Below are 24386 nucleotides of genomic sequence, written 5' to 3'. Positions count from 1 at the left end.
CAGTGGCCAATGTAAGCTACTTTCTGCAGGAATAGATGTTTGTGGCTCTCAGCCGTTGGTCTGCCTTCTCCCAAGACACTGAGGAGGGATGATGAGGGAAAGTTGAAATAATGAATCTGTGCTCATTATTACCTTACTGATCTTATATGCGTTTGCAGAAGATAAAGATTTTCCAGTTTCTCCACAGTCCTTCAACTGATATTTCACATCTTCATAGGCCCAATGCTAAAATTATACACTGACTACTATTTCTGCCTCTTATTTCATGACTTAGAAAACTCTAGAAAATCATCCCTTTCTGAGCAGTTAAGTCCTCTAAACACTTTGGCAGCAGATCAAAATTGACACCTGCGTGGGAAAGCAAGAACTGTGTAACTTCCAAAATAGGCAGTTCTCTGAGCACAGATGGATAAACAAAATATAAAGGGGGTCAGTGCTGAACATCAGAAACCTCCATAACCTGGGATATTCTTTAACTTCAGTGAAAACAAAAGACAATTCTTTTGCTGAAAGGGAAATGTTTACATACAACATATTCAGTGCCTGGAGACAAGAATGTCACACTTTACTGCTGTTCAGCCTGCATGTAAAGCAGCTCACAAGCTCCCCTAATGGCTTTTTTAGCCACTATGACAGCATCACTCCTTCTACCGCATAAAAGTAAGTTGTTGGCTTTTGCATGTTGCTGGCTGAGTTTTTTCATTTCTTTATCAATTAGGAATTTTTCAAAACCTTACTATGTAATTGTGGATACTGCTGATCACAACAAATCTTTAGAAAATGTAGCCCCACATCTATTTACTTCCCTAATGACTGAATTTCACTTTGTTCTTCTGCTGTCAATTTGCTCCTTAGAAAACTAGGAGTTTATTTATTTATTTAGTAATTTGTGTGTGTGTTTAAGACAGCCTGACTTAATTGCCACTCAGTTTAGGGTAATTACATATTAGATGTTATAAATGGACACAAAGAATATATTTCACTAAGAATCAGAAGAAGAGAAAAAAGAATAACAACGAGCTGGCTTTAGAAACACTTGTAAGCCACTTGTCTATCCATACCAGCTGTTTGACACTAGCACTCTCCTTGAAATCATTTTTAGACTGAAATCACACAGCAAAGATGTTTCTGAAATGTTAATGTTTTCATGTCTAAGACAAGACTGGATTATTCTCCCCTGAAGATTTTTAGCAGGCAGTTAGGTCCTTGCTAGCACCACCAACATTTTGGTCCCCTGCTTATGATATAGTAAAAGAACTGCCTTCTGTCTTATATTCAGGGAATAAATGCTGCATGTGACTCACACTGCTTTACTCTTCTTGAATGCAGCTATCTTTTTCTCATCAGTGTTCAAGTAAATTTACAATGGTGCTTTAGTGAGAGAAACTGAAAAGGCTGCTTATACTCCAAACTCACTATGTTGGCTTTTTTCTGAGAAACACTTATTGTTCAATAATGATATTCCCTGCCGATCTCACAAAATGAATCCAGGGAAGAGATAAGGAGGATATTTCAAAGGTTAAATTGAATAACAAGTTATATCAGTGTGGTCCATAAAGTTCATAATGTGTATTTATTTAGGGGTTTTGCTGGGACTGAGACTGTACAATGTGGAATGTTTTTTCTGGAATATTTGCAAGACTTGGCCCATGTGTTTGGAGCCTAACAATTCCAGAAATTTGCCATGGAGAGCCTGTGGTTACATACTTGTAATCTGCGAATGATGAGGGACAGCCACTTCATACCACCCTGGCTGAAACAAACAAGCAGAGGGTCATATCCTTTCTTTATTTGATGTCACATCTTTTTCACAGTCTGCCAAAGAAAGCTGAAATCTGTGTCCATTCCCAGCAATGGGATTGCTGAAGATACCCTGCATGGGTGTCTTGAGAGCTGACTATATGGATTCCCAGGGAAAGAGCAAAGACAAAATGACAGAAAAGAACAAAACACTGTTACTCCCTTACCAGCTCTGGGTTTGTTTGTTTGTTTGTTTGTTTGTGTAGTCTCACACAATCAGCACAGGCCAAAGCTGTGTTTATTCATGCTTTGGCAACATCCTGAATGCCCCATCATGCCAGTCAGTATCATTTGTTATATTAGAGGAGCAGTGAAGTAGCACCTTTGCTGCATCTTTCATAGCAAACCTGCTTAACAACAGCTCAAAACTTATGCAATAGTTTTCTCATACCCAGCCTGTTCCCTGAGAGCACCAAAGGACAAGACTTTTAAGTACTGAGCAAGTATTTTGAAAGGAGAATACAAAAATTCACCAACCTGTGTTACCCTGTTGAAGCCCAAACTAGGTCAAAAGGAGCACAGCAAGCCAAAATTTTGGGTGCACCTTTGGGAGGAAGGGAAACGTGTGAGGAAGTGAAACATGGGAGGGAGCGACAGTAGACATTAAAATACTATATATAGTGTTTTACCAATGAAAACCTGACATTTCAGATGGTTGTGCGGTAGACCTGGTTGTGTATTACATAGGTGATCATAAAAATTATTCATGTGGCAAGTTTGCTATGCTCTTATATATGAGTTGCAGCAATTTTAATTTCTCTGTAACAGCAAGTTACTGCAGCCATTTTGGATTGAGGCCTAACAGCTTCTTTAAACCTTTAACAGTTGAAAACCTGCAATTCTTGTATTGCTTTCCTCTGAAAATGGAACTTTAAAATATTTTAAACTGCTGTGGGAGAAAAAAAAAATCCTTATCTGGAACTAATTTGAAATTTAACCTCAATCTTCCAAATTCTTGAGTGCCTTATAAGATGATCCAACAGTTGTAGTTGGAGGATAATGAAACAATTTGCCTAGAATCATAGAAAGGTTAGGGTTGGAAAGGACCTTCAGATCATCTAGTTCCAATCCCCCTGCCATGGGCAGGTATACCTTACGTTAGACCATGTTGCCCAAGGCACTGTCCAGCCTGTCCTTGAACACTGCCAGGGATGGAGCATTTACCACTTTGGGCAACCTGTTCAGTGTCTCACCACCCTCACAGTAAAGAACTTCTCCCTTATATCCAATCTAAACTTTCCCTGTTTAAGTTTAAACCTATTACCACTTGTCCTATCACTACAGTCTCTAATGAAGAGTCCCTCCCCAGCATCCCTATAGCCCTCCTTCAGATACTGGAAGGCTGCTATGAGGTCTCCCCGCAACCTTCTCCTCTCCAGGCTGAACAGCCCCAGCTTTCTTGGCCTGTGTTCATACAGGAGCTGCTCCAGCCCCCTGATCATCCTCATGGCCCTCCTCTGGACTTGTTCCAACAGATCCATGTCCTTTTTATGTTGAGGACAACAGAATTGTACAAAATACTCCAAGTGTGTTCTGACAAGAGCAGAGTAGAGGGGCAGGATCAGCTCCTTCGATCTGCTGGTCATGCTTCTTTTGATGGAACTTACAGCAACTGTGTAAGTTACCTCTCCAAACCACTTCATCTGTTCTTTCCCTACTGGTCTTAAATTTGTGTCAGATAATGTGAAAGGTCTATCAGTATTATTTATAGTCTGTAGGAGAAAAATAAAACCAGGGAAGAATCTTAATAATTATCTTAAGAATTTAAGAATTGCTTAGGAATTTATTTTACACAAGCAAATTTGCTTTTAAAGCAAAGGAAATGCTATGATATATAAAAAAATATCATACAGTATGCATGGAGCTTTGCACTGTCTTTATACAAAACCACAATGCAAATTAGTAAAGACTATTTAGAGCCTTGTCTTGGGTATCTAGCAGTTTCAAGAAAAACATTACTAAAGGGGAAGTGCTCAGAAGACAGTCACAAAAATGACATGGAAAAACCCATAGTAAAAACACAACATGTTTCTCTTAGCATGGTGAAAAAATTAAGGTTAGAAAATCATTAGTAATATATCAAAAGTAGATTGAGTAGATTGGGAATGTCTTTCTGTATCATAGAACAAGAATTGATTTTATATGAGAAACAGGTACGATATCAAAACACAGATACTGCTGAGACAAGAACTTACTTGAAAATAAAGACTGAGCAGACCTCTACAAATTCTCCAGACTGTTCATAATTACAATAAATTTTAATGAATGTTGTGGAAAGGATAGTGTGCCTTTTTAAAAATTAGAGAAGATGACAAATCTGTACATATACTCTCACCATCCCTGGTATTGGCCACTGTATAAAGACGGGTTAGTGAGTTAGAAAAATACCTAGATTGATCTAATAAGAGAAAAAAAAAAAAAAAAGAGAAAAACCCAAAAAAACCAAAAAGCCCCAAATATAAAAATGCCAGCATTTTGTTTAAAAAATTAAATGCAAATAATATGAAATTTGGCTGTTAAGGTTTGAAATTTTAAGCTCATTTTATTGACTCAAAAGTTCATTGATCAAATGTAGATCAGTCCCCTAGTTTAGGGGGTACAGCAGGGCAAATCACAAAATCTAATAACCTGGAGAATTGCATAGTGCTTTTTTGTTGATTTGTTTTGTGTAGCTACAGAGAGAAACTGAAAAAAAAAAATTCTTGAGACTCCTTATTTTTCTTCCCTAAATAGTATCTATCTTTCAGTTACATGGATACACAAAATTTAGATTAAGCCATTGGCGTCACCAGATCATGAATATTCTCTATGGTCAAGCTAAGACTCTAACTCTCAATACTCTAAAATGGCAGATACACTCATGCTTAAATTTTTAGCTGACATTAATGATAAAATGGCCATGAGTGCACTGTTTTATTTCTGCAGCAGAGGGTACATTTTATCTCCCTTCTTATTTTATTCTAATAACATTCCACCCACTGCTACCCCATTTGCTGTCAGTGTCTGAGACAACCCATAAGATCTGAGTGCAAGTGACAACTCCCAAGTAGAAAATAAATTCAGAATTCCTTTCCTTTTCTTGACCACTAGATGACTCTCTGATCTATTGAAATTTAGTAGAAAAGCCATAGACCCTGGGAACACAAAAATGGATGCCAAGGGTTTTTTTGTTTGTTTGTTTGCTTGTTTTTATTTGTTGTTGTTGATATCAGTAGTTTATGCTGTGAAAGCCTGGAACAACCTACACAGAGATCAAGACAAAATTGAATTTGCTATTTTTACAGCCACACCCCCTGTTTGTGTGTTTGTTTGTTTTTTCCCTTCAAGAATCTCCCAAGAGTTAAAGATAATGAACCATACGCACATGAAAAAGGAGGAAATAAGCAACCTTGACAAACCCAACCTGCAAAGGTGAAACTCCAGTGCTGATGCCATCACATGCAAAATTGGTGATGGCAAGAAACAGTGTCTGGTGTTCATTCCACTGATGTTATTTTGCCCTGAAAGCTCTATATAGTTTTAATTTATTCTTTCAGCAATTTCAGCTTCTTCATGAGAATTCATAGTGTTATTCCCCCACTTTTATTACAACAGTTTCAGGAAATTGCTGTAGCATAAAAGTTAGTTACTCTGCTTTCCACTTCTCTCCCTCCTACCTCATTCTCCCCTCCACTACAAAGATAGTACAGTTTCTAACAACAAGTAATTGAATGCAGGTGCATGGAAGAAAAATATCAGTTCTAATTTGGCATTTCACAACTGAGTGATGTCTTGATAAAGGTCATTCTGAATCATGAACTGTAAGGCTGACTACAGAGCAGACATTTGCAACATTAGAACGTGAGAAGCCTAGTTAGCTGACCAGGTAGATTATTCGGCCCTCTGAAGAGAACTAGTGGATGAGGACTTACAATAAATCCCAAGATGCAGTCTGCTGTGTTTTCTAGAGCAGATGGCATAGCTGCTATTTGGTCTTCAGGATCTTAAGCAGACTGCTGTGCTGTGAGTAGGAGGCTATTCACTGTTATCTATTAAACTGTATAACAATAGGCAACTCAACAAACCAAGTTTTGATAGGAGTACTTCTATTTATGAAAAGTCCAGTAACTAGAAATCCTATGAAAAATGTTTATTCTTTTGGCGACATTTACAGTCCTTCACAATGTAAATTACTGCCATGCGGTATAAAAACATCCAACATGTCCTAAACCCTAAATACCTTTAACTGTGTCATTGGTTGCTTCTTATGCCTGATGGAATAAATGGGACAAATTTGAAGATCACGTAAAGTGAATACTAACCTAGCTTAGTTTTTGATACCATGACCATAATCACCAATGAACTAAGAACATTATTTTTCCAGCTCTAGGGATGACCATATTTTCAGAACTCATTATGAAGAGAATTATTTCATTAGCAGTTTAGTGTGATATCTGAAAGTAGTAGAAAAAAAACATTGGTTCTTTATTAATATGTTCTAATCCTCAAATACAATCAGGAAATAAAACTAATTATATCTGCTCCTTACAAGTGAAATAATGCTTTCATCAAAGTGCTGAGGATTTCAAAAGTATTTGACTTATCATATGTATTTTCAAAACTTATTCTAAAATGCACTCATAATGCATGAATGAATGAATAAGTAGTTCAATTTAATAAAACAAATGTTACCTACAGCATATTTCCAAGGATAGATATTATCACTTTTTATTTGAAAATGGGATTATTTAAATGTATTTGTAAATTCTTCCAGTAATGAAAAAAACCCTAGTAAAGGTCAAGCTTTAGAATAAAATTACTGGTACCAATTATATTACTCTAAATTATTTTTCAGTTTCATTCCCTGCTTTATCTCTGATCTACTTTTTATGCTTCATGAAGAATGACTTAAGCAGAGACCAGAAAGTGACGTTGGAATTTCTCAGGCAGCCATTTTCATTATATAATATTCAGTTAAGTGTGAAATTCACCAAGGGAGCACTTAATATCTCTGCATCTAAGTTTTTTAATCTGAGTATCCTTTATTCATCTGTCTGTCTAGATAGGAAATGTCATTATATGATGCAATTTGATACAGTTATTTATGGTGTTTGATCAATCAGAGCATATACTATAACAGAAAACTTGAGAAAGTATAGATGAGCAGTAAACAAGGATATACAAGTGCTTCCTGCCATTGTCTTGCATGTAAAATTTGTCAGCTAGGACCTAAAATTCAATACTGGGAAATCAAGAGGTCAAGAAGAGAACCTGCAGAAAGGTAGAATTTTTTATTACATAAATTCACCTTTGATATTAGAGAATTGCGCAATATTAGCACTTCAATGTCTTCCTCATTTTAAGTAGTTTCTTTCATGTTCAGTGCCATGGCAGCTACAGACAGACTATAGCCACAGACAAACTGAGTCTAGAGAGAGCTTCAGAAGCAAGTCTGGGCCTCATTCAAAAACCTTTGAAATGGATGAAAGGGTATCTACTGACTTTGATGAACTTCAGCTTGAGCTCTTCCAGCTGCTAGAGGCAGTCTTGGGTTCTGGTCATGGCTCTAGATTATATTCATGCATTTTATTCAATTGCTGCTTAATTATATGTATTGAACAGCACTTGGAATAGGTCCAGGGATACAGGACTTTTGCCTTCCATAATGGTGCTTTAACAGTGAATGCAAGAAATAATCTTTTTTTTTAATGACTCAGACTTTCCCATGATTTTCTGCAGAGTGACACAACATTTTCATTAGGGATATCTTCCATCACTCCAGATGTAGGCCAGTGGTGACAGGACAAGTGACGTAAGATGGAATGCTCATGGACAAATGCTCATGGACAAAAGAGGAAAGGAATTAGTCTGCAATAAAATTACTTCTGTAACTATTCAGGCCTGGGTCAAAATTACACATACAAAGTTGTAGCAGAAAACAGTTTTCATTGCATTTCACTGGATTCCAAAGCTGCCTGACTGTGGGAAAAGGCAGGACTGCAAGCATTATAAAGAGCTGTCAGAATTGGGAAAAAAAAATACCATCTTTTCTGCTTCAGAAAGTCTGAAGAGGTTTCTGTGATTTTAAAAAAGTCAGACTAAGTCTTTAAAAGTTTACAGACTTTATATGAGTGGAATGTGCTGATCTAAGAACATGACAAGGGGTACAAATGGTCTACCACCTGCTGCCTGAATCAAGCACTCACCCTCAGGTCACCAGTCTTGTCAAATAGATTTGCATTGACAGAATATGAAATGGCATTACCATCAAAACATATAAGATTATCTTTCCTTTGAAGAAAGGCAACAGCTACACTAACTTTGAAGTTTGAGGACAGGAAGGCAATTAGTTCAAAAGTAGTAGACACAAATGGGAAAATTAATTCATTGCTTCCACTAATAGAAACTGACAGTTTCAAACCCTGAATGATTGGTTTCTTATAATACTTTTCAATGACATATCCCTAGCTAGTAAACTGATTTGGTACCATAAGAGTAGGATCACTTGAATAACCATGTCCAATCCTCAATAAACTAATCCTTCTGCTATATGTAAATAGATTTCACAGAACAGCTACTCTGTGTGTCACCATACCCTCATGAGCCACAGACTGTGTTCCAATAATCCATGTCACAGTAATAAAGGAGATTGTGGGAACTGCACAAATTCTGTTCGAGAAAATTTTGCAGATGGTGTTAGAGAATGGACTACAGCAAACTCCTCTGCTTGCAAAAGACTAAACAACAATCTAGTTAATAAGTCCTTGAACATATGAACAAGATACAGCAATTAAGTACTTGAGAAATCATAGTGCTGTTAAAGAAATCAAACTTGGGTCTTCTGCCTGCCTTTAGCTCTGTCTTTACTTTACCTTTCTTCAGTTTACATTATCTTAACATCAGGGCCCCAGCTTTAGAATTTACTTTGAGATTTCTCATAGCTCTGTTACAATCTCTTGCATCACTTTCAAATAATTTTCAGCATTGTTTTGAATAACAGCTGAGCTGTTAATCCTAAAATATATTAATTATAAATGGTTACATTAATTTCTTACACTTCATTCTCCTGAAATGCAGTCTGTTGTCTTGTGGCTGTACTGACCACCACTACAACTAAATAAATGAGTTTTGATGAAGACAAATGAATCTCTGTCTGATTGGGCATCCTGTCATCTACAAAAATACAGAGCACAAGTGTTAAAGCTTGCATGTGTATGTTTACCTAGCTGACATCCTCGAGGATCTATTTCTGTGTAAGGATTAATAATTTTTGAATGCTTATTTTTCTCACTAACACAAGACATCCTTTAAAATGTAATCTATATTAGTCATTCATGTCTTTTCTGCCAGTCTGCAGGTCTGCTACGAACATTAAGGGAAGACTAATGTCAACAACCACCTCAGAATTTTCAGCAAGTACAGAATGTATCTGCTTTTTTTTTTTTTTTTTCTTTTAACAGAATCTACTATAACTAGCAGAAAACATTAATTTATAAAAATGTGCTGATTTTTTGTTTGGACATACTTGATCACTTCATTAACTGTATTTGAGTAGTATGGAAATCAGCTTTACATTTACAACATCTCTCACATTTTTTCCCTCATAAAAGTTAAAATCAGTTGCAGATCTCCTAAAATGAGCCATCAGATTAACCTTTTTCTAAGATATCATTGGTGGGTTCTCACAATGGAAATCTATTCCTCTGGCAGGCCACCAGAATTTAAATTTGGCAGGATGTAGTGTAGTATAAGGTTTACTTGTTCAATCAAGCATTCAATTAACTAACATGTCAGTATGTTGGTCCTTTGTGAGAAAATAAAAGACAGCTAAAGTGCATTGAGCCATCTGAATGGATAGTTGTGTAATTAATATTTGTTTTTAATTTATTGAATATGTCCAGATGCTGTGGCAATCATTTCCTGGGAAATCCTTAAAATAATTGACTGAGCTCTGTAAACTTACCAGAGGGCAGCAGGTTTTCCTCCGTGTGTGATTAGAATTGGGCAAATGATTCAGGAGAAGTTTTTTCTATTATTTTTTTTCATTTTTAAGAATATTGTTTACAGTTATGACAATTTCTGTGTAATTGCCTATTTGTCAAATACTAGGGTTTATTAATTATGTACAGTCTCTCTAAGATAGTCACTGTTTTGGGATTACACAGCATTCTCCAACTCAGTAAATCAAGCTTTATTAGTGTGGCAGAGAAGAAAGCATACAATTTCAGGACAATTTTTCTCTCAGTTAATCTCATCTTTTTTAGCTACTGCAGCAGTAGGTTAATCCTAGTTGTGTAAACACTAAACAAGGGGGGAGAAAGGCATTTGAAGTGTGTGTGTCGAGACAGGACGAGTTGTCCTCTGAAAGTGTGACTCTCTTTCTACTGCTTAGATGAATAACTTGGACTTTATACACAACTTCCTGGTGAAAAAAATTGGAGGAGAGGGGAAATCAGAGTCTTTTAATCTGTTTTTGTCCCACTTAACTACAGTATGTAAATTAAGAGCACTGCTATGCTAGACACTTCCTATAGCCAATGAAGAAGCGGGCAACTTCAGAGAATGAAGTAGCTTGGACAATGCTTTCCCATTAAGTATTGAAAAAGTTAAGTCTATATTGATAATTGAAATCAGATTAAACTGGTCTTTACGTAACAAAACATTGCATTTCATCAAGATTTCAGAGTAAATGGGATGATTCTCAACTAACCAAAAGAGATAAGAAGCTAGGCTGATTGGCTATATTACAACTTTTATACTTAATAAATTACCTGGCACTGACACCACGGGAATTGCAAGGATGTTTCTAAATATCATTTTGGGCTGATGATACAATAATACAGGCCCTACTGGGAAGACTGTTTATGCGTTCCACTGTGCCACATCCAACACACTGGTCTGTGTGTCTGGTAAGTCCTAGAACTGGTGAACTGGTTTTTATCTCCATTACATGTTGCATTTGCATCATTCAGCTACACATTCCCCCCATTCATACACTGGATGAAATGTCATTTGCAGAAGGATCATTCCCACTGCTATCACCCCTGTCTTATTTTTCCTCTGACCACAGCTGCATTGATTTTTTTCTACTGCCTTCTTCCTGGCTAACAGTTAATGATCACACTCAATGTACAGATAATAGAGATGCCAGTATCTCTGTAGCAGTTAGCTGTAGTCACACAGAGCCATTCTCACACACAAACAAAAGCAGTAACACAGATCCCATAAGCATTCATACACAGAGACACATTTATTTGAATGATAAAGGAAACCTCACCAAGAAGGGGTAGATTAGCTCATGAATCAGATGTAAGAAATACCTTTTCAAGCTCTACATCTTGCATTCAAAATATAATGGGTTCATTTTTAAGATAAACTGCTTAGCAGCTACCTTTTTTACATGAAATACACTCATGTTAACCTGTATGTTTAAAAATCCTGACCTATTTAATGTTTAGTAGGACACAATATTTAATTCCATGTTTTGTAAGATTTATTTTACAGCTATGAAAACTTTTTAAAATATGCGAGTAATATTTTCCAAGCTCCACTTAACCTGTCTTCAATATTCAGTTTCTGACTGATGTCTGCTCAGGGGCTTCATTTTCAGGTGGCAGAAGTTTGACATAATTTGGAAAAAATAACCAGTTTGAGAGGTCTTCAGTGAAGTACTGAGAAGATGAGGCACCACAAATGACTAGGCATATTCAGAAAGCACTGACCATTATGGACAAAATTAATACAAAACTAAGTTTCATGGGTTTGAGCTAATTTGAACTAGTCTGAAACTAGTTCATATACGATTTGGAATGCTTAAAGAATATGACTCAAGTTTTCCTCCCAGTATGACAACCCTATTAAATTCAAAATTGTACATTTTCCTTTTCCATATCATTGTTTATTTCAGTAAAGCACACCTGACTTTTGAAAAAAAAGTCTATGGATCTGGCTAACCAAATGCCTCCCTATCTATCAATAGAAATCTTGCTCCTGTTTCAAGGAAATAAGAGATATATGACAGTCCATAGCCAAACATGAAACAAATTCTTCCTCTAACATTTCATATTCCTGACTTCCATTCACCTTATCATGGATATTATTCTTGGGAACGATGTTAAAAGCTCAAAGGTATGTATGAAATTAAGGATTTAGGAGAATGAAATTGAAGATAGGTTTTCAGTACTGATATCTCTTGCAGTATGCAAACATTTGACATTACTATTGCTCTCGGGGTACATTATCAGCAGACGGTGAAGTCAACTTTGAGTTCCTACAGATTAAGAGAAGTTACTAGAGTGCTGTGAAATGGAAAAGCAAAAGATTATCCTCTTTTTTGTATTCAGTATACCTATGCAAGCTTCTAACGTGAAAATTTAAAGGGTGTAATTCCTACAATTGGTGCTCCTACACAGAGCAAGTTTTACCTATGTGTTTCTGAGTTTATCTGTATACAAAGCATAAATGTAAAAGAACAGCCCAAGATTTCTGCTAAGCATGACTTTTTTTTCAGAACCTTTTTCTTCTACCAATCTTTTTTTCCCCTGTTCATTCAACTTGAAAGACATAAAGAAGTAGGAAACCCTTTTACAGCCATTAGCTAGTGCTAATGGGACCCATGCAATATTACTTTTTTGTAAGTTAGTATGCAGGATGAACCTGCATATTAACTGACCCTTTGTGAAGGGGTCTAGCACCTGGCACTCTTTTATATTGCCATAATTAAAATGAGTCAATGGGTCAATTAAAGTGAACTTTTCAATATTAATGACCTTTGATTACACCTAACTGAGGAATCAATGGTATAAAGTCAGCACAGGCTTTAAATACTAATTCAGAAAGCCTGTCAGGTAGGCAGATGTATCACATGCCGAGGTTTGAATTTAAACCTAAAGAAGGGTTGTGTCATATTAGCATATATATATAGTTCTATGATAAACATTGACAGGTCCTTGTATTCATCTAACATACCTCTGTTCAACGAAGATGTAAACATGCAATCCAAGTGTCTTAAAAGTAACTGTTGCTGATGCTTGCTCAGATGTTTTAATTCCCAGCAATGTTACAGTGGTCCATGTTTTGTTATAGTGGATCTACTTTCAGAAATATATTTATTTCTTTAATTCAATAAAATTGTTTTATTAATGGACTTTAGCAAGCTATGTGAGTAAATTCTTCTTCTTCCACAGCCTCTGGAAATGACAGTATTCTCTGAGCAAAGATTCAGTTCTGACAGTCTCTGTAACAGTGATTTCTAGTGATGGGCTTGTTCATGGAAAAGGGCTTTATATCACCCATGCATGGTTTGATGAGGAGGAATAATTTTTGATAGCTAAAAAGATCCATAATCTTTTATCAGGTGAGACATAAATTTCATGGGTGAGGACACGGAATAACTATTTTAGCTCCTGAAATGAAATTTCATCTGTCAAAGACTCAGCAATCCAGTTTACACGAAGCACTTGCAGGTCTTGATAGAACTGATTTTCATCCTGTATCCATTAGGTAAAACTTCTAAAAGCAGTCAGGGTTAGCTTAACTGTGGCCCAAATAACTCTGGTGCAAGTTCATCAATGAGTTCAATGGGGAGAACCAAATCAATAGTAAGTGCTTTTCAAAGTCCCACCATTTAGCTTTTGAAATACATGTATCAGTTCAAAGAAAGAGGAGATGAGAAAAATCAAGAAATATCAATGCCAGACACCTCTTTACTTAGGAGCAACTATGCAACAGTGGTTGAGCATGTCTGAACAACAGAACATAGCTAATTCCAGTTTTATGCTTAAAAAATATTATAGTGAGGGGAAAAACATTCAAATTATGGAAAAACATTTGTGGCACTATCCATTAAAATATGCCAGAAAGAAAGATGGATGGATACTTCACTAGACCATTCTTTTATTTATAAATACACAAGTCAGTAGCAGCATAGCTCATTCTAAAGGGGTACTACATTATTGCTAGTGCTCCTTGATATTTTTCCTCCAGTAGCAATATGTCAAACCCCACATATTTAACTCACTTCATGTCAAAGACCATGGTGTATCTTAAAGAACAAATACCCGAACAGTGCTAAAATCCAGTCAGTAAAGTCTTGGGTACTCACTGTTGCACAAGTAATATAGACATTGAAATGACTGCTATTTATTGCCAAAACTAACAAAACAGTCAAGACTTCTTGTGTATGTGTATGCATAATATATATACACACAGTATGCATATGTATATGTATATACAAATATACCTATTAGTTATATATCAATATGCATATAAATTTATGCTTAAATATTTACAAACAATATATTTTTCAGGCTCAGTTTTTATATTGCTTTCAGCTGACTGAAAGGGCATATGGAAACAATAGGAACATATGGAAAACAAGATCTGTTTTGAGACCAGATTGTGATATGTTTACTCTTGTTGAACAACGTACAAGGAATATTCCTTCTGTAGCATAAAATACTCTGCTGTGAGTAAGTGTCACAATGCAGCAGTTTGTATTTATTTATGCTGTTACATATTTGCCATTTATTTACCTGCAGCAGTGATAGCGCCATGTCAGAACTAAACCTGGGGTTTGATAGTTTCATTTATTTGCGAACTCTACCCCATGACAATTTTCTTGAATTGAGGTTTGTGTTTTATTTACACAAGCTGGTAACAAGCTCTTACCTCTGCTGTATAGGAATTACCAAGAAAGATTACCGAGGTCTCCCATTCATGAGCATTATGCTGCTTAGCTTATGAGCTTAAAAATATGACTTTTCAAAATAGATTGCCAATGCCACTCCGTATCCAAATTGTATTTAAACTGTGAAAAATTATTTGCTACTTAAGGCTGAGGAGACACTGCATATTTTACCCACCCTATTTTGCCTAGGCAGTAGCATGGATCTCCAGTGTTAATGGTTTTATGTTAAGAGGGATGCACGGTTACTCACCCTCATGCACCTTGTAGAAGAGAAAGCACAGAATTTCAAGCTTAGCTCTAAACATCTTCCTTGAACAGCCTGACACTTAACTGCAAAATCTCCCACACTCTTCTGTTGTACCCACATTGGTTCCAAATTCCACCTGAGTTCCTGTCAAAATAGCTGGAAATATTGGCCCTATAGCACTTCAGAGGCTCAAGCCTGTACAGTAACTCAGACTTTCCATTGTGCCCAACACAGCCACACAAGAGAAAGTCAACAGGATGTTTGGAAAGCATTAACCCACTTTACCTAGGAAAATGTGAATTTGCATAGATGATTGCAATATGTACAAGTAAGAATATGCAATTAAGGCCCTTCTTGTTGACATTGCACACGTGAGCCTTCCATTAATTCTACAGGAGGTTGATACTGAGGTTTTGATTATGGATACTCCTACTGCTTGATTTTAGTCCAAAGTAAATACCATATGAAGGGGGTAGATCTTCTTTTATTTTAAAGATCCTGATCCTGCAAATACTTGAAGAGGAAAGCAGTTTTATATGCATGGATCATCTGCAGAATCAGAAATGTTCCAAAGCCCAAAAATAAAAATATGAAAAAAAAAGAGAAAAGGTGTCACCATGTAAAAGCGTAATCACAGTCTGAATGGCCTCTGCTAATGGAAGTTCTATGATTCCTCTAGACGTATCCACCTGAAAACATTTGTGCCTGATGAAAGAAATGAAACTCCATATTACTAGCTGCTCAATTATAAAATACTAAAAGACAAATTTTAGTTTATTTCTCAAAGGTAAATATGGTTAAACTGTTAATTTCAATGGCATGATGGCATTTTAATATACAAAAAAACCCAGCACTTCACAAGGGATTTGTATTATTTAGACAAGAGAATAGTTTTGCAAAAGAGATAATGCAGAGTGCCACAATCACTTTTTTAAAAAATATACAGTACTGGTAGTTCATATCTGTGTAGATTATATCTACAAAATGAAGAGTAAATCCACTGATATGCCAAGTAACAGAAGATTCCTAGTTAATTTCCTTTCTCTAACTTAACATCTGTGCTACCCTCTTTTTGATTTACAAGTGGTTCAGTAAAATATCTAATCTCAGTATTCATTAATTTTCTTTACAATAAAACTCTAAAAAAAGTCTAACAGATTAAACTAGTATTGTGTCAGAGGATTCATGAGCACAGGGCAGTTTTACATGTCAAATCTGAACTCCAAGTAGAGAGAAGTCAGGTATTTCAAAATAATAAAGTAAGCAAATAAATTCCAGACTTGACGTGGAAACACTGACACGAACTATAACTGCAGCACTTGATCACACTCAAGTCGTTATTATTATCCTTTAAATACTAATTCTGCAGTGAAACTGCCCTAAGCAAGGAAGTCCCATCATACCTCCTTACATATTTCTGGATTATTTCTTTGGGACCAGGACTTTCATCTTCCTCCCAGGTTATACTGCATAAAACACACTGTTTGCACAACATAAGCAGCAACACAACTTTTCAGTCACAGCCAGGTATAATTCTGGGTATAATTACAGGCAGAACACTGTTTAACTACTCTAGCAGAAATCTTTCACAGAAAGTAACTAAACCTTAAAACCAACACCAACTATCCCAGCCAACTTCCTCTGTAGCTGGAGACAGAGGGTTGGGAATCCAGCAGGCTGAAGTACCTGATCCCAGAAGATGCTACGCGTCTTGAGGGAGATTGAGCATTCTCTCAACTCCAGTGAAAACTGGTTGGAGTTACAGATGTTTAACACATCATATATACAGGTCTATAAACTCCGACAGATTTTTGCATATCACCTGAATACGAAAGACACTAAAATGAAATGAGGCAGGATAATTAACACTGTGCATACTCTAGCACAGACTTTTTTTTCTCACACCTTGAACGCTGCACCTTGTTACACCCTGCTTTAAATCTGAAATCCCCATGTGGATTGATAGCATACTGCCCTAAAAAATAAGCTATGAGGTTGTTTTGGGGATTGGTTCTGTTTTGGGAATTTTTATTTTTTTTTTTCATTCTTTACAACCATAATGACCTGAAAGGGGAAAAAAATCCTAACAAATGAAAACAAAGTAACCTGGGAACAAAAGATGGTGATGGAAACAAATTTCGACAGTGACAAACCCTATTTTGCTACAATATTCTACCTATATGCACAGCCAATAAGCAGCAAACATTCTGGTCATGACAGTAAAACATTCCACAAAAGCTCTCTGTTTCAAGAGGACATGAACTGAATTTTTAATAAAATGTTAGCCTCAAAACAATTCAGAATATTACACTTTGAAAAGACAAAGAAAATCCTCTCCAAGCAAAAGTGATTCTATAAAATTGTTACCCAAATAGCTAACAGAAAACTTGAAACAACACAAATGAAAAATGTGCAAAGTATCCTAACATTGCAGTCATGTTACAAGTCAGTACTTCAAGAGCAATGAATGAGACATAAGTATTTACCCTAGGTAGCTAGACTGAAAAACGTAAACACATTCCACAGATTTAATGTAATTTGTCAATATCTTTACTGCTGGAAATAGAAATGTTAACTCAGGCGGGTCACTGATCCTGAAAGATGAGTATAATCCATTGCATTTTTTACCTGTCAGTCATTTGCATCACTGCCCTTCTCACAGCTGACTGCTCCCCTTGCCTTATATTTCTTGTTTCGAGGCACTGAACAAGTTATTATATCCATTTTTCACTTGTTTTTCTTTTCACTGTTTCCCTACTGCCATCTCAGATTAGTACTGCCTGTTTCAGAACTAGTCTGTTTTCTTCCCTTATTTCCACAGTATTGCCCACTTCGACTGTTTCCTATCTCAGAAAGGTGGCCCTTCTGGTCTCTGAAATGCCGTCTTAAATTTCACTTCTTCTCAAGGTCCACAAATTTTAACCACCTCCTAAACAATAAAATCTTATCCAAAGGTCACTGAAGTCAGTAAGAGCCTTTCCATTAACTTCAATGAATCAGGACCAGAGTGCTGTCTGTAACTGGGCTAAAATCTAGCAGAAGAAAAAGCCATTAGAATCTGTATGGGTATCTTTGTTTTCAATAACAGACTGCTACTTGAACACAGTCATGGCAATACTATATCCTAAGTTAATAGCATCTGCAAGCATCTCCAGTATTTTCTCCAGACCTTATGCACAAGACTAAGGTCTTAAGTTTGTTGTTACCTTTATCTGTACACGTCTAGAGTGATGCCAAAGACATCTGACGCAGCTTGAATAAGTAAGCACAGACTAGTTATTATCACTTCCTTTACATACTGCAAAACATCATTCTACATTTAGTAAGGTAAAACAAGGAAAATTCATGTGTTTTATGAACCAGGTTAGTAAATCATGACAAAAAAAACCACCCGAGAGTTAAAATGGCTGTTTAGAGTGACAGGATATTTTGAAAGCACAGTGAAAAGTTTAAAGCCAGTATATTTCAGATTGTCACTAGTGAGGATGAGCAATGCTGTTCTTGCAAGTATCCTCTTAATTCTGTATTATTCATCTAAGAGCAATTTTAAGAAACAGATATCAAAAATAATGTGACTCTTTCTTCCTGCCTTCACAAACATTCTGTTATTACCTTTTCATGTCATTCTCCCTGTCTCTTGCAACTGCAGTTCTGTAATGCATACTTTTTATATGGGAAAATCAAATTACTTTTGTCAACCTTTCCTTCTCCTACCACTTAAGTTCAATTTTTTTTTAAGTACCTTGGGTGTAAAGCCAGTGCCTTTTTGCAATCCCACTGTGCCCTCACCGAGTGATGTAGGGAAAACAGTTCTAATGAACAATTTAGGAGATCTAACACAGTATGAAAATTGAGATACACAAATACTATGTAGAGTTCATGTCATGGAAAGCTATCATTATCAGAAAGCATTGTCAATCTAAAGCTAAAATATTACACATTCATAACATACGTTGTGATTTGAGGCTATTTCAGCAGAAATTTGTCAGTAATGACAATTCACATTTTTCACATCTTTACCCTGTGCTGTACTAACCAAGATACTAAAGTGGAGGGGAGAGGGTAAAAGTGACACTGCCTATTACCACATAACTTTGCCAAGTGTAACAGCAAACCAAAGCCAGTTTGATGACCTTCACTGAAAGGGTGCAGCTTCTGGCTGTTTTTTTTGTTTCGTTTTTTTTTCTGGTTTGTTGATTTTGGTGTTTTGTTTGTTTTTTTTTTTTAAGCAAAGATATTTATGCTGACACTTTTATTATAATGAAGTACACTCCACCCTCACAGCTTCAGCCATGGGAGGCAAACGCTTTGTAGAAATGAAATTACTATTGCAACAGTGTTGCTTATGACACTGTTTAATAAAAAAAGGAGCCAGGACACAGTACATTGATAAGGGGTGGAGTGTATTGTATACACAGAAGAGGGATATTACTTCTGTTCTGCCATCTGACATTGAAGAGGGGACAAAAACAAAGGCATTTTTTTTTCCAGTACTGAAACATGCAGAGACAAAATGCTTAGCACAACTTGTATGCAGCTCAAGAATAATTAAAAAAAAAAAAAAAATCGACTCTAGAAATGCCCCAGTATACTTACCATGTTGAGATTTTTTAATATATATTTAATACTCTGCTTAATTATAAGTTTTGAAGTGAAGTATCAATGAGTGAGTAGGATCGGAAATACAGACAAGGCATTGATCACATCACATTAAAAGGCATCTTTTAAATGCAGCTGTGGACTTCTAAACTTCAACTGAACAGGATTTTTTAGTTGCTTAAAATTTGAAATGCAAGATGAACTTGGCCACGTTACATCTTTTTCTTTAAGTGGAATTGAAAGTATGCAATGAATTGCTGGTTCAAGGAGGCAACATGCAGAATTCAAACCTATTTGTTTCTTGCAGGATTCTATTGACCTGTGCACGAAGAGGTATTGAAGCGGTGGTGCAGTGAGAATCACTACAGCGATACAAATCCACAGCTCAAGCGCGAGATCCTAGAGGCTGGATCTCTGAGGAGCAACACAGTGTACTGCTCTCCAAGATAAACCACTTCCTTTAACCAATTAACTTTGTTCAGGAAAACAGCTGCTCATCAACTTTTTTAAAAAAAAAAAAAAATTCAGGAAAGGTGGGAGGAGGGAAGAGGTGGAAAGAACTTATGCATTATGATGACATTTAGCAGAAAGCTGTGAACAGAAAGCAAAGAAGACAAATACTTTAAATGTGATAGATTTCAAGCAGAAACATGGAAGCATTTTCCCCTGTTAATATTTTGCCAGAACTGGCTAGGACAAAATTTGGGTTGCAGCTACAGTCTGAAACAGTGCTGACAAACAAAAGAAAGAGGCATTTGTCCCCCCACTGCCCAACTCCCTTCCCCTCCCAGTTAGCAAAGTATAACTGACGCTTTTGGTTGGCTGCAAGGCAAATATTAGCTAGAAACTCATTTAGCTAAATCCACATCCACGGCCCCAGCTGTTCAAAACTTATCATGGATTAAAGCCATGAAATAAAAATTAAAAAAAAAATTTCAATTTGAAATTTTATTGGTGTGTTGCTAGAATGATCAACATCGATCAACAGGAGAGACTTTGTCCACATACTCTGAGAACAGCCTTCCTGCACTTCCCCCCTCTTTTCTTCCTCTCTCTTGCTCTTTCAGCATTAATGCTATTAAAAGCCAAACAAAATACTGGCTATGGGTGTAAAGAATGCTGGTTTTCTGGAATGTTGCCATGGATCCTGCTTCCAGTCGTGTCCCACGGAAAGTGGGTGCAGCCTCCTGTTTCTGTGGCAGGCTGGTTTCCCTGGGCAGGGCAGAAGGAAGATGTACCCCTGCTCTTCCCTATTCCTTTCCATCCACTATAGCCAGGTCTTTGATCACCCTCAGTTTGCCACTGGCATCGATCCTGCGCTTCTCTCGTATTAGATCCTCCAGGCTGTGGAACCTCACCGTGTGTACCTTGTTCTCTGCCAAGTGGATCTTGAGATAGTATTGCTGCTGGTGCTGGGTGCCGGCAGCAGCCTGCAGCTCCCCCCCGGCTTTGAACTCCCTTTTCCCGAAGCGGCACCAGGCGGCGAAGCTCTCGGAGTTAGTCCAGCAGATCTCGTCGCTTTTTAAGCCCAGGTGCCCGCAGGCGTTTTGCACCACCAGCTCAGCCACCAGCGGGCGAAAGCGGTACCAGCTATTCACCACGCGGCCCACGTTGCCCGCGGCCGCCTCGTACAAGCTGTCCTGGCGAATCTGCCCCTGGTGCAGGTGGATGATCTGCCCGCTGCCCACGTAAACTGCCCAGTGCGGCGGAGGGTGCTCCGACGGCCCCAAATAGAGCAGCTCCAGCAGGTCCCCCGGCTTGCAGAGGGCAGGCAAGGCTGACACCGAGTATACGCTGAGGTCCCCAGCCTGGGGGCCGCTGCTGACCTTGGAGAAGATACATTCCTGGCCGCGGAAAGCAGAGAACTGGGTCTCGTTTAGCACCAGCTGGTGGTGGAGGTGGTGGGTGGGCGTCTCCTGGTCAGGGCTGCCGGAACCCTTCACGCTGTACTTGTCTGGCTGGCCTCGCTCGTCCAGGTCCTCCTCCTCATCCGAAAAGAAGTAAGCCACCCCGACGCGCAGCTCGTCTTTCTCGATCCCCGAGGGGTCCCCGGTCGGCAGCTCACTGTAATTCAGGTGGGTGATGCGATCCAGTTGATTTCCCATCAATGACAGGGCGAGGCGAGGGCAGGAATGGCCGGATCTGAAGGAAGGGTGGGGTGAGCAGGGACAGAGAGAACAAGTGAAGGGGAGCAAGGAAAAAATGAAAGAAAAAGATATTCAGTGCACATACAAAAGATCTCAGCGATTCCGCCCTAAGCCTTCATCCCTCCCCCGCTTCTTCCCTCCCGTATATGCAAGGGAGTAACTCCTAGTGCGGATCCTTCCCCCTGCCCTCGGTGAGCGGGCAGAGCAGAGCCCCGTCTCCCCGTGTGGGGCTGCCTGCGGTCCCGAAGCGCCCGGCTTCCGCCGCCGCGCAAGAAGGCAGCTCACGCCGCCTGCCAGCTTTGCGCGAGGGGACGGAGTTGGCCCGGGAGCCCTCGCTCCGCAAGGCGAGAGGGCTCCCGGGGTGAGTAAGTGGGCCTGCCCCATAGGGTCCTGAGCTTTTCCCTCTGCCGAGCCGAGCTGCGCTGGGCAGCGCTACGTGAGGGAGGGCACCTGGAGGAGCACACAGCCTCGGACCTGACACCCCTGCCTGCCAATCCCTGCAGCCCGGCCTGAACCCCGCAAGGAGCAAGGCGAAGAGCAGGCGATCAGCGCCCCCCACCCCGGGGTTCCTCTCGCTCCCCTCCGTACCCGTGGTCGCCCAGCGCCAGAACCCCCCCCCAAACTCCTTTAAAGTCGTCCTGTCCCCATGGGCGCTGCAGAGGAAACGAGCCGCGTCCTTTCCCCGCTGCTCGCCCAGCTCCTCCGGCTGTTCCGTCCCGCTCCGCTGTGGGTTGCTCGGCCCCTTCGGCGAGCCTAAGTACCGGCGGCGCCGCTCCCGAGCCCGCCCCGGCCCCGCTCATTGGACACGTCGCGCGGCGCCCAGCGGCGGCGATGGGGCTCGGCCGAGCAGTGACGCCGGGAAGCGCCGCTGCCGCTGCTACCGCGGAGGGGCCGCGGGGTCGCGGCACGGCGGCAGCTCGGTGTGGGGAAGCGGAGCTCCTTGGGGGAAGAGGCGGCGGGGCGGGGCGGGGTGGGGTAAAGGGTGCGCCCACCGCGGTGTGCCGCTGCCAAGCGACCCTGCACCGAGAAGAAATAAATGGGGAAGGAACGGAAAGAGGGCATTTTGGTCAAAAACTCCCGCCCCGGCTTCAGCTGGATTGTTGCACGTGGCCCAGAGTTGCTCCCACCTTCGAGGCCGGTGGTGGGATGCGCGTCACCTAACTTCAGCAACCTCAGGTTGTGTCTGAGCAGCCTGAGGGGTCCTCCGGGTTTCCCCACAGTCAGCAGAGACGGGCATTTCCAGAGGGGTGCTTCTCCCGCCTGCTGCAGGACCGATTTTGGGAAGGCATGAACTGCCGCTTAGCCATCAGCTGGCTGGGACGTTAAAATGTTGTATGGTTGACGTTAGGTGAGATGACTCTGTGTTTGTCTTTCCACACCCGGCTGAAGCAGCGGTTGTGGGTTGTCCTTAGACTAGAGGATGTGCTATGACTTGTCTGAAGTAAAAAATGAGGCTGCCTGACAGAAGCACTCCATTTGTTCCTAAAACATAGGAATTCTAAAATCTGTCATCTATAGTAGTTAGTAGCAATGCACACTTTTACACCTCATTTTTCACATTATGGAAACAGAACTCAGGAATTGCTAGTTCATTTGACCACCATTTCCATGTAAGGCACTGTCAATGCTTCAGTGGGTCCCCTGGCTCGCAGGAGGAGGCAGGCAGGATGACACCGTGTATACGCTGAGGTCTTAGAGACTGCCAGCCTTGGAGAAGATGCATTCCCGGGGGACTATAACCTAGTTCTTCTGCGTTCCCAGTCTTATGCACTAATCGTGAACTTCTGAGAAGTGAGAATTTAAATATTTTAAGACACTTCATGAAAAAAATGTAATGACATTCTTTGGTTCATATGTGAATCATTAAAGTACTATTTTAATCTAGAAGTACATTTACTACTTTCTTCACATTGGACATAGTTTTGTCATCTAGACATAACTATTTCCGCTTTCAGTGGTTTTAGATAATATCTGTCTTCACTGCTGGCCTTTTTCCAGTCTTCAGTTTCAATTAACTGAGAACAATAATGCCATTGCTTTATTCTCATGATAGAGAGACATACATCCTTAAATAAATACACTGAATTTCAGTTTGTACAGGTTGTACAACTAAGTACATATGGGTCAAATACTGAGTTTCTTAGGCGTGTTTACTTTGACTGACCCTTTCATTTTTCCATTCAAATATTTATATACTTGTCTTTCTAGAATGACTTTTTTTGTTCTCATTATTTTTTTAACGTATGCAAAGGCTGCACATCATAAATGGAAGAGAAAAAAGGGTGTGTTTAGTGATAGGACATTCAAAGACTGACATCAGTTATCTTTCATTGTGGTAGTTATACTAATCTGTTGGTGGTTACAGACTTCCCATGTGTCATAAACCCAGGGGCTAGAGCCGGGGACACACAGGAATTAAGCTGATTTACAGCAGTTAAGGGTGTAGCATTCTGGGTGTGTAGAACTAGAAAGTGAATTAAAAAAAAAAGTAAAATAAAAAAGGATTCTACTCTAATATCTGCACTTAAAAGTTTCACAGGACTAAGCATAACTGATGGATGTTATTTATCTCTGGAATTGTGTAAATGATTTTCTAATGATTGTCAGAAATTGTTCTTTTATGGCATGACCTTCACCAACTGCAACATTTTAAATTAAATTAAGAAGGCACTATAATAGGTTTAGAATTAAGGCTGTAAAACAGTGTTTAAATATTCTGATTATTTTTTAATGACTGTTAATGTGCTTTATTGTTAAAACTAGTCCAAATTGAAGGCCATTTTCTGTAGGCCTTCATCAACAGTTTCTGTTTTCTAAACACTTTACATTTTCCCATTTAAAGGATGCATCTTTTTAGGTTGCACTTGCACAGTTCACACTTCCCACGTTTGCCAATCATCAAGGCTACGTGGAGTAATTTTTAGGT

At 39.0% G+C, this 24386-nt stretch overlaps 1 protein-coding gene across 1 annotated transcript; it reads right to left on the bottom strand.

The window, feature by feature from the left end:
• Window positions 1-20246: 20246 nt before the first annotated feature.
• Window positions 20247-22162, bottom strand: LRATD1 (LRAT domain containing 1). The gene is made up of 2 exons (XM_061460843.1): window positions 22049-22162; window positions 20247-21455 (listed from the first exon to the last, which is right to left on the bottom strand). Exon 2 carries the CDS (start codon window positions 21416-21418, stop codon window positions 20564-20566), a length of 855 nt encoding a protein of 284 aa, XP_061316827.1. The 5' UTR covers window positions 21419-21455; window positions 22049-22162; the 3' UTR covers window positions 20247-20563.
• Window positions 22163-24386: the final 2224 nt, after the last annotated feature.

The sequence above is a fragment of the Pezoporus flaviventris genome, unplaced genomic scaffold (assembly GCF_033815535.1).
Source record: "Pezoporus flaviventris isolate CSIRO_AGI_PZ_B2104156 unplaced genomic scaffold, CSIRO_AGI_Pfla_v1 ptg000031l, whole genome shotgun sequence".
Classification (NCBI taxonomy): domain Eukaryota; kingdom Metazoa; phylum Chordata; class Aves; order Psittaciformes; family Psittacidae; genus Pezoporus; species Pezoporus flaviventris.
Note: the sequence above shows the minus strand (reverse complement) of the source record. Positions and strands in the feature narration are given on the sequence as shown.